Source organism: Cydia splendana, chromosome 21, assembly GCF_910591565.1.
Source record: "Cydia splendana chromosome 21, ilCydSple1.2, whole genome shotgun sequence".
Classification (NCBI taxonomy): domain Eukaryota; kingdom Metazoa; phylum Arthropoda; class Insecta; order Lepidoptera; family Tortricidae; genus Cydia; species Cydia splendana.
In genome coordinates, this window is record NC_085980.1 from 4,252,519 (window position 1) to 4,264,573 (window position 12,055).

A 12,055-nucleotide genomic window follows, 5' to 3' on the forward strand; every position below is an offset into this window, starting at 1 on the left:
GATGGGGACCTTTGGACCCGGCATGGCTCAGAACGGGTTTTAGTTCCTAAGTTTTGTATGTATTTGTTTTATATTATCAAATAAATATCATAATTAATATATTTTTTACAATTAGTTATTTTCTGATTTGATTGACTTATCGACCGTTTTTTCCTACTACCTAAAAGTCTATGTAGGTAATTCTTAGAAATTCAATCCATAAGGGGGTGAAACTATGGCTAACATTTTTTAACAACTTCTTACGCGGACGATGTCTTAAGCAGAGACTAGCAATTTACTATTATTTAATTTTAATTCATCAATAAGTAATATATTACCAGACATCGTAAATTTTATAGCATTTTTGGTGCAGGGGAGTGGTGTTAAGATAATTCCAACTGAAATGGTAAATTAAGGTTAATATTAACGTAATTAACGCTAATTAATAATTAGGGTTGAAATTGTTTTTACCAATTCTGTTAACATCACTCCGCTGCACCGAAAACGCAATAAAGTTTACGATGTCTGCATATTACTATTCTATAGTGATTACTATTATTGCCAAGATGTCAATATTGCTGGGAACGGGAGTAACTGCTTGGTAATGGCACATCACTATGATCTAATGAGTCCATGTCATTATATTAAATTGGTTTTAACTAAAAGGTTTTGTAATAGTGGTTTGATTGTAGCTACTAAATCGCTAATATTAGATAGGTACCTACATGCGAAACAGCTTTGCTAGCTTTTGACACAATTGTTTATAATTAAATCAGTAATTTAGTAGATTTTTGTTACCGGGATCTTTTGCGTCAAATCCGGTAGTTCTGATTTTTTGCAGACTTATTCACCATGTTGGCCCAATGAATAATCCAAGTTTGTACCGCGAGCGCCCAACGCAACTTTGTCATAAATCGAAAAAACCGCGAAAATTTCGGTTTTCTTTTAGATTTGGGCGTTTGGGCGTTTCATTACACGTTTCGTCTACATTACATCTAATAGTTTCCGAGATAAAGCCTTTCAAAATTTATAATTTTTTTCAAACTTGTGTAGAGTTAGACCAAAAAAAGTCTGCAGCGACTTTGATAGCCCACGTAGTGGAAGTGTTATTTATACGTCATAATTTCATAGAAGTTTGACGTTTAAACTAACACTGCGTGGACTATCAAAATCACTGCAGAATTTTCTCGGTCAGACTCTACCTACATATTCGTCGTGATTAAATCACAGACTACACAGACACCGCATAATATGAAGTGTTTATAAAAAGCACGAGATCACCACGCATAATGTACAACTTTACTTGTATAACAAATAAGTTCAAAAACTAAAACCCGACTACTGCAAATCGCGCTCTAAAAAGTATGAAACAAGATAGAATTCTTATCTGAAATTATCATATAGGAAAATTATAAGAGTTATCATTTCTTTATATATTTACAGAGATATTCAAAGGATCGCCGTGAACGTATGCCACGATTATAAACTTTAAGGTAAAGTGGCATACGACCACGGCTATCCTCTGAATCTCTGAATTTTCCTATATGATAATTTCAGATAAGAATTCTATCTTGTTTCATACTTTTTAGAGCCCGATTTGCAGTAGTCGTGTTTTAGTTTTTGAACTTATTTTTTATTTAATTAATTTTGGGGTCAGGATTTCGTTACTTACAATAATATTTTCGCTTCGTACGTCGGGCTACGGCCGACTCTTTTAGTATGAGGGCGCCGAAGGCTCCCGGCTTTGGAACGCGGCGCGTACAGCGAGCCTCGTACGTCGGGCTACGCCCGACAATTTTAGTATGAGGGCGCCGAAGGCGCCCGGCTTTGGAACGCGTACATCGTGCTTCGTACGTCGGGCTACGGTACGTCGGGCTACGGCCGACTCTTTTAGTATGAGGGCGTCGAAGGCGCCCGGCTTTGGAACGCGTACAGCGAGCCTCGTACGTCGGGCTACGCCCGACTCTTTTAGTTTGAGGACGCCGAAGGCGCCCGGCTTTGGAACGCGTACATCGTGCCTCGTACGTCGGGCTACGCCCGACTCTTTTAGTATGAGGGCGCCGAAGGCGCCCGGCTTTGGAACGCGTACATCGTGCTTCGTACGTCGGGCTACGCCCGACTCTTTTAGTATGAGGGCGCCGAAGGCGCCCGGCTTTGGAACGCGTACATCAGGCCTCGTACGTTGGGCTACGCCCGACTCTTTTAGTATGAGGGTGCCGAAGGCGCCCGGCTTTGGACCGCGTATAGCGCGCCACGTACATCGGGCTACGCCTGACCCTTTTAGTGTCGCCTTTTGGACCGAGTCCGGTGCGTCACATAGGTACGTTTCAGTATGCTTCGCCTGACCACTGCGAATTTTAACGAGGTGAATATACAAAGATTACTAAGCAACTTTTACCATGGGACCAAAGCCGATCTCGTAAAAAAAATTGCTGATCTGGACTTCTATACCTATTCACGTTATAAAATATTGCAGGTCATTAAAAAACACCATGTATATAGCGGCCAAACAAATTTCTTTTGAAAAATCCTTCTTGTATCGCCGTAGTCGCGTAACACGCGGATAGATAGAATCCAGAGCGATTGTAGATTCGTAGTTCGAATTACCTACCAGATAAATTAATGTTTTATCGGGTGGATGCAAGCAAAGCGGGGTGCAAAAGCTAATAATATGTATATATTTTAAATGTGCTAATTGAGCTCTTTCAAATGATATACAACACGTCATCATTACTTATTTTTATTATCTTGGTTCGTGACTTTATGACCTCTAGAGGGCGCCGTGTTCATTTTTTTGTGACGTCATATAGCCTATAACCAGCGGACGATTAAGACGATTCGAATGACACGTCGTTTGTCAAATTTCAATGAGTACTTTAGAAGTTATGAGGCAACAGATGAACATACATACATACATACATACCCACAAACATACCGGTCAAAATCATAACCCTCCTTTTGCGTTGCCGTAGTCGGGTAAAAGTACTATGAATCTAGCAGCACAATAGAGTTGTATTTTATGCTATTTTATACTATAATAATCCAAGAACAGCCCTAAAGCTTGATAATTATAAATATTTTAAAAATACTCAAGTAGTGGTCCTAATTGTGAGCGTAACTGAAATAAGGATGACTCACTTTAGACCGGGCCGGGGCCGGGCCGGAGCTTCCGGAGCTTCATTTTCTATGGAAAGCACCACGTGATCACCGATCGGCCGTCATAGAAAATGACACGTCGGACGCCTCCGGCCGGGCACGGCCCGGTCTAGCGTGACTAAATTAGTACGGGAGGGCTTATGTGTGGTGACCTCGACTGAATTACCTATGTGCTCCGTCTAGTAGTTTTAGGTGGTCTGTGCTATAAAAAAAAAACAACGGGTTGCACTGGGAGTGCCGGCAGAAGTGAAAACTCAATGACATTGTAACAGTTTTTCGATCAGGTCACGTGTCCGTCTTACGTCTTACGAATCTTACGACCACGTGACCTGTCGCGAGTTTTTAATTTTTTCCCCATCACAAAAAGTGCACAGCGCCGCTAAAGAAGTTTTCACTTCAATAAAACACCTTATGTGGTGTAAGTTAACAATGTCACCGTGGGTGACATATATCATGTTTACGTTTGTTCATAAACACAGTCTTAAATCAACGTCAATTTATTAACACCATTAGCCACCTTAATGCCTTACAGTGAAAAGACAATTCAAGTACCTAACTCACGAAATCAAGGATCTGTAGAAAATGCTTGCTGTCTCTCTTGATCTATACAGTTTCCACATAAGAGTGAGGAGAAAGGAATGAAGGAATTTCAAGTTGTAGTTAAGTAATTTCAGGTAGAAAGTAAGATAGACTAGGTACTGAGATTAAGGTTAATGTTCTAGATATTGTACGCGTCGTTTGAGATGGAATCTGTAGTTACACATGAAATATGTTTACTATAATGATAGACTACATATTTTGATAAAGGGCACCATAAAGCACCATTGCATAAACAGTACAATCTCACTAATCCGGCACTAATAAAATTGTAAACTTAACTCTAAAATTACTACAAAAATTATATGTGTAAGTTATTATTTCAGAGTATGTTAATTAGTGTTTATTTTGTAAATATGTAGTTTCGTGATTATCGTTTTAATTTTTCTATTATAAAATCTGCACCTATCAACCGTCTCTTTTTGGCCCAGTGGCTGACTGGTAGAGAATGCCTTAAGGCATTAAGTCCGCCATTTGTACTTATAATTTTATGTGCAATAAAGTTTAAATAAATAAAAAGGCCTCAATTCTCACCTAGTTCCCCCGGGCAATAAACCTTCCCAATATCTTCATGACTGCATTCAAACAGACTCTTCTCATTCCCCTGGCACTCCACGCCGCTGAGGACGACCTTCGAGGCCCCAAACACGTTCGTTTGCGAGGCCTGCGCCGCGTAGCCGAGACCTAAATGCCGGCAGACGGGTATGGCCTCGTAGAGAGACCAGCCGTCTGCGCAAATGCTGCCCCATTCGCCTTTGTAGTATATCTGAACAAATAATATCGTAGTAAAATACTTACATAATTATATTTTAACAATTTGGAAATTAATTTTATTACGTAAATTGTCAAAAATTAAATAAAAAAGAACTCATTAACTATAGACTGTATCTTTAGGTATTTAAATAAAAGTAAACAGAATCTACCCTCAAATGGCTCCTTAAGCCAGTTGAGGGTAGATGAAAACATTACGTGATCAAATAATGTAGGTTAAAGTCAGGCCGTTCAGTGACTGATCCAGGTGGCAGTATTTGGTTGGTTCACCAATAAATGTTATAACTACCCGAAAATTTACAAATTATTTGTTTACTTTTATTTAAATACCTAAAGATACAGAGTATAAGTATCAATGTAAATAAAAAAATTTATAAAAAAAATAAAAAAATGTATGTATATCTAAAGTGGGTTTCTACTCGCTGTATCGCAAATCTTATGCGGTGGCCACTTATTAAATATAATAACAATATTTATAAACTTACCTAGATAAAGGATAATAGATCTTTTTAAATTTATGGGGATATTTTTTTTTAATTATGGGAATTTTTGGGGGGATAAGCTGGAAACTCATACACCTTCAATCTTCATTACGGCCTTCTAAAGGTTGCCTTAAAGGATGACTCACGCTGGACCGGGCCGGGCTTGAGCCGAGGCGACCGACATGTCATTTTCTATGACGGCTGATCGGTGATCACGTAGTGCTTTCCATAGAAAACGAAGCGCTGGAAGCTCCGGCCCGGCCCCGGCCCGGTCTGGCGTGAGTCATCCTTAAAAGTTACAGAAAGCATCGTGTGTGCGTCGAAAGTTATTCAAGGTAAAATAAACATGATATAGTACATTGGTTTTTCTCGAATATTAAGGTTTATGTAGCTCCAATATGTTGTTTACATCTCTCTACAAGTATACCTAATTAGTGGCATAGAGAAAAAAATACATAGTGTGCTCACTCCATTCATTCGTTTTAGTAGGGTACCAAAACGACTGTTATTTTCGTAGTCGACATCTACCTAGCATCGAGTAGCGAAATTTTCAGTAATACTTCTTGACAATAGATGTTCCGACGACCGAAAAGTCTAATGCTCAACAATTTTCCGCTAATATTATAACCGGATTAACCGGAACTCTACTTTCAACTCCTTCTGCTTTAAATGTTAGTTGTAAATTGTTGTCCAACACAATTTTCGTGAGTCGCCACACTAGAGACATCTAGTATCGAGTAGCGGTACTGATAATTCCGCTACTCGATGCTAGATGTCGACTACGAAAATAATAGTCATTTTGGTATGAAAACTGATTAAACTGATGTATGGAGTGAGCACTCCATTCTTACTATACTTCTCTATGTTAGTGGTAAGCACTCTTGTAATTTCAAAACAACATTAATTAATCTTTGTTTGTTTGTAAGTTTGAAAGAAATTGCTCTTTCACGAACAAACATAAAATCTACACAACATCTTTTGCCAATATAATAACTTCTAGGAAAGATTTTAGTTTACCAAGACAATGTTTGTAACAAGTTCTTGTATATTAAGTGTATGTTGACAGACGAAAATTCGGCACCCTACCGAGCGACTGCGACTTACGTCAATTTTTTTATTTAAGTATAAGTTTTTAGTGTTTTTATTATGTTATAAAAATCTTAATAAATAAATAAATTAAAGTTAATTTGATTTTATAGGAGTAAAGGATGACTCGCGTTAGACCGGGACGTGTCCGGGCCGGAGCTGCCGGCGCTTACTTTTCTATGACAGATGATCACGTGATGCTTTCCATAGAAAACGATGCGCCGGAAGCTTCGGCCCGGACACGGCCCAGTCTAACGTGAGTCATCCTTAATTAAGGGGATTATTGAATGTAGTCGTTTTAAGGGTATTTAAAATTATTGTATTTTTTGGAGATATTTAAATTATGGAGGTTTTTGCTGATATTAGAAGACAATAAATAGGAGTAATTGGATTTAATTGTATTATAAATACAATCTAATCTCATGATAATGAATAGTCTAGGGACTTGAATACCTCTTGTGTTCTTTTGATTGAGTTCAACCAATTCGAACTAAAAAAACCGGCCAAGTGCGAGTCGGACTCGCAAACGAAGGGTTCCGTACCATTACCTATAAAAACGGTCACCCATCCAAGTACTGACCCCGCCCGACGTTGCTTAACTTCGGTCAAAAATCACGTTTGTTGTATGGGAGCCCCACTTAAATCTTTATTTTATTCTGTTTTTAGTATTTGTTGTTATAGCGGCAACATAAAATACATCATCTGTGAAAATTTCAACTGTCTAGCTATCACGGTTCGTGAGATACAGCCTGGTGACAGACAGACGTACGGACGGACGGACGGACAGCGGAGTCTTAGTAATAGGGTCCCGTTTTACCCTTTGGGTACGGAACCCTAAAAAGCCTACATATAATTGAAATGTTCAACGTGTTTCTGTACGCTGTCATAATACTCATAATATATATTTAAGTACCTACTGATATAGTATTAACACATTGTCAGGGAAATCACATTTTAAATAAAAAAAAAAAAAAAAAAAAATTTAAAGTCATTTATTGTCGCAACTAAACTTACAGCAACAAATCGAACAAAGAGAAAACAAAAAAGGTTACAGCTTACATTATAAGGTTAAAGTCCGATAGGGTTGTTGACTGTATATAAAATATAGAATATATGTAATATATTTAATTAACGAGATATACAAGGAGAATGTAATTTTAACGTGACATCGTGTCGTGTGTGCGTTCATATACACTCCATAGTCGCTAACCGTTCCGAAACGTCGCAAAAAAAAAGAGAACTTGATTTGACTTGACAGTCAACCACCCTATATAAAGGCAATAAGCATTAATTACAGCACAAAGCAACTTTGTCCCTATTCACCCCAACCAACCTATTCACCCCGGTTAATGATACATAATATGTTCTTTGATACATACATCGAGTACCATTTTGTACCATTTGGAGTTGAAACTCTAGGTCCATGGGGTCCCAGCGCGCATAAGTTGTTCGCAGAAATCGCGAAGCGTCTGGTTGACGTAACTGGTGACCGAAGAGCTGGCGGCTACCTCGCACAACGTATCAGCATTGCGATACAGCGAGGAAATGCCGCCAGTATCCTTGGTACAGTGCCTCAAGGGCCTATTTTAGATTTAAGCTAGTTATTAATTTCGTTTAGTAGTACCACTGTATATTGTATGTATATAGGTAGGTAATAATTTATTTCTTAAAGTTTACAGTCTTAAATAAAACTTCTTGACTGACATGACGTCAAAAGCTTCCCTTTTAAAGTGTCGTTCTTAATAACACTCCAGTAGGTAAACTGCCGTATTCGAACTTCAAGATATTCACAAGAGACGACACGTACTAGATCCATTGTAGATACGTTATAGTTTAGATATCAACTAGTTCTCTTTTGCAGCGCAATTCGGGCAACCAATGTCACTTTTACGTTAGATAGCGTAAGATATCTATTAGATGTGAATTGGATCTCTAAGTCATATCCTGAGGAAATCGTTCAAGAGTATCTCCAGAATCGCGCAAATGTCATATTTGACAGGTTAGATCTTAAACATATCGTTATCGTATCTTGGTGATGTCTAAAAGATATCTAATAGATGTCTATTTCAAAATCCGAATCGGGCCCAAAGAGTAAGCTAAGTAGACTTTGACATCGCTAAGGAGTTTCTTCAGAACGAAACAACTTCCAATGATTAACGGGGTAAGTACGGTAAGCACTTATTAGAATTATAGGGAAAAGTTACTTTGTGACTTGTATTGGTCTGAAGTTCTGAACTCGTGTAAATTTTAGAGATGCACCGGATATTCGGTTACTATCCGGTATCCGGCCTATCCGGCCATTATTTTAATATCCGGCCGGATACCGGATAGTGACCTACTATCCGGCCGGATACCGGATAGTAACATTGCTTGATTTCGGAGTAAACAAAATTGGATTTAAGAAACAGTCACGGTCATAATCTTACCCGTTATTATTTTAAAACAATTTAAACATTCCACTCACTTGCACGCGCACTCATTTCGAACCTAGAAATGAGTCCGCGCGAACGATCACTACGAAACAGGTCAAAACCTGCACAATGCCCACTTGAAAAACCGAAATGTAGGTATAGTTCCGCCGGCCGAATATTCAGCGGCCGGATACCGCATATTCGGCCGATGGGCAGGCCGAATATCCGGTATCCGGTATCCGGCCAAACAACTATCCGTTGCATCTCTAGTAAATTTCATTCGATAGCGTGACGAGCGTTCTCGTTTGCATTATGTCTATTTTTGTATGGGATTTTAAACAGCGCGCCAAGCGGGACGTTTTCGAAACTCAATACCTAAGTACCATTGACCGGGGTGACTTTCAAATGCAGGGGCGAATTTAAAATTCTAGTTTTAAGCCATAATATATATTTATGCGAGATTTTTTACAGTAGATGAATATGAATATACCACGTGTCCCAAAATTCAACTATAAGCTGGCACCAGAAGATGGACCTGCTCATGACTACTCGAGGAAAAAAAATAAAAAATATATATCTCAGTTTATTATGGAATTACAAAAAAAATTAAAATCGACACCCCTAATGGTATTCTGGTATTTTAAGGGTTGTGGTGGATAGCAATGCTACTTAGGTTGCCGATACAAAAAAAAAAACAGAATTATTTGAAAAATTGTAGACATGGTCGTTAAAAATACCATAATGGTAACATTCCATTTCTAACCGCAGCTGCACTACCGGTACTGAAAGCGTCGCTGTCATTGTCTATTTCCATAGTAAAATTGACAGTAATGCAGCTGCGGTTAGAAATGGAATGTTACCATTAGGGGTGTCGATTTTAAATTTTTTGTAATTCCATAATAAATTGAGATATTTTTTTTTTCCTCGAGTAGTCATGAGCAGGCGGCTTAGCACGGTCGCGTTTTTATCCCTTGTCACCATGCCTGTCACGTTCTAACAAGTATGTAAGTGCGAAAGGGACGCGCATAGTGATAGTCGATAAAAATGGAACCGTGCTGAGCCCGCAGGTCCATCTTCTGGTGCCAGCTTATCGTTAAATTTTGGGACACGTTAGTAATCTAACTAGTTACAGGAACTTTTTCAGTAAATAATGAATAATGGTAATTCTATGGCCGTTTTAAATCTATCAAAGTAACACCAAATTTTCCAAAGTCACCCCGGTCATGCCCTCCCATCCCGAAGGCGTTATAATTATTCTCAAATCGATATCATAGATGGCGCTAAATGTCACAATCAGCCATTATGAAATTTTTATACTACATATTAAGATGGATTAAGAGATATTTAAAGTGTCATAAATTAAAATCATTATAAATGAAATACAAACATTAATAACAACACGAATTCAATGCAATAATTTACAAAATTTGAAACCACAATTATATTGCGACTGGCTACGTTATGAGCTACAGCGCAGGACAATTATGTCGAGCTGTCGAAGTAATATTGAATAATGTCACTAGATGGAGCCACCACGATTCTAGTAAGACCTACGATTCTAGTACTTACCTAATCATTCCAAAACGAAACGAGTGTGGGTTTCTTTTCCTACGATTTGATTTTCGTTTTAAGACATGATGTGAAGTTTGATTTAGATTAGAATAATTACATTTGAGTTATAAATTTCGGAATTTAAGTACTCAGTATAAAATGTAAAAAAATGGTACGGTGAATAAACATACCTAATTTAAATGAGTACCTACTTATTTTAAAATAGGCCTGCCTGACGTTAAAATACAAATTAATAAACTCACATCACAGGGCGATGTCTTTCAAAACACATGAATGCTTTGTTTTTAAACATAATGCAAGTTTTTATTTCGCTTGGTGTCCAAGTCAAACGCGCATTTTACTCCTTTATTGACCGAAGCATTTGCTAAGGTCTCCGTTTTAACTCGGGCCAAATTTCGTATGTTCGGACGTTCTCCTCGGTTCAATTCTCAACTGATTCTTATCAAATTTTGTGACCAAAATCTAGAATAAAATAGTTCTTTTTCGATTCGATTATTGATTTTTTTTTTGAAAATGGCGGAAACAAATAGTCGTATCAATATAATACGTTTTTTTTTCTTTTTGAGAGATATTAACAGTGTTTGTCAAAAATGTAAAAATTAGTAACGCTGGTGTAGGTGGTATTTAGATAAGTAGGTATGTAGTACTCGAGAATAAGTAGCCAAATTTCGTATCTTTAGCTAAGTGCTATATTGGCGCAGTTGGCAAACAATTGCTTTGATGCATAGAGGTACCTAGTTCGATCCCCAGTAAAGTGTGTGAACTTTTTGTAATTTTTACACTTAAATTTTATATTCTTTTATTTTTATTTATTTTTTTAATCTTTATTGCAGAAATAAAGTACAAATGGCGGACTTAATGCCTAAAGACATTCTCAACCGTAAATTTTGTATTGTTGATTGATCAAGCGAGTGCAAAGCATACAATATTTTATTTAACTTTTTGTTAATTTAGTTTTTCCAAATTATTCTAAACGGCGTAGCGTTATTTTTTTATTCAGTTTAAAGCTATGCTCGCGAGGTCTACAGAGGGCCTACCGGAAACCACGTTGCTCACAGCGCCACTAGTTTATTAATTTTCCTTAAGTTGTAAACAACGATCGGCTTTAACCGCGAAAATCGAAGTTTGTAAGACTTCGAGAGTTAGACCAAGCTAAATTGACAGGGATTTTGATAGCACAGACTGTGCAAGAGTTTTTTTTAATTCATAATTTAATAGAAGTTTGACGTTTAAATAACACTAATAAAATAGCTTGGTAGGACTGATGCCACTCTAATTACGATGAGTAAAAGAGAAAGATGCCCATGCAATATTCGGTGTTCGCGGGTCGCGGGGCCTGCCTACCGCTGGGCCCGCTGGTATTCAGACGAACTTTTTTGACGGACGGACTCCGACAATTACTTACTGCACTCATGACTACGACGCGACGGGGAGTACAGCCGATTTATTAATTTTGAGCACATTTATGGCGCATGATTTTGTTACTCGATAGTCTATTGAAAATGATATATCTTAGATAGAACACCATTTAACAAATTGACCAAGTCAAATCCCACAGTACAGCAATAAGACCTCAGTATTTAGTATATAAATATGTTTTTATAAATACTAAAATACATATACGTACGTAACACCCAAAACTTAGGAACAAATATTTGTGCTCGTCACACAAATAGATGCCCTTACAGGATTTGAACCCGGACCATCGGCTTCATAGGCAGGGTTACCTACTAATCCTACTATACCAGACCGGTTCTCAAAAACGATGACATGCTATTTATGAAATAGATGAGCGAAATTAAGAATCTTAAGTGATATTGATCACTTGTAATACGAATATTACGATTCATCATCATCATCATCATCATCAGGCTATAGTAGTCCACTGCTGGACATAGCCCTCCCCTAAAGAGCGCCATAGCGCCCTGTCCTCAGCTTGCCGCATCCAGCCTCTGCCTGCAGTCTTTCGCAGATCGTCATCCCACCTGGTCGGAGGGCGTC

The 12,055-nt window shown here is 38.0% G+C and overlaps 1 protein-coding gene across 1 annotated transcript in view; it reads right to left on the minus strand.

The window, feature by feature from the left end:
• Window positions 1-12,055, minus strand: part of LOC134801132 (lysyl oxidase homolog 2A) — a 46,385-nt gene that overhangs the window by 11,834 nt on the left and 22,496 nt on the right. Inside the window, exon 4 of the mRNA XM_063773671.1 lies at window positions 4,267-4,498. Coding sequence (XP_063629741.1) covers window positions 4,267-4,498 — 232 coding nt within the window. The remainder of the gene's footprint in view (window positions 1-4,266; window positions 4,499-12,055) is intronic.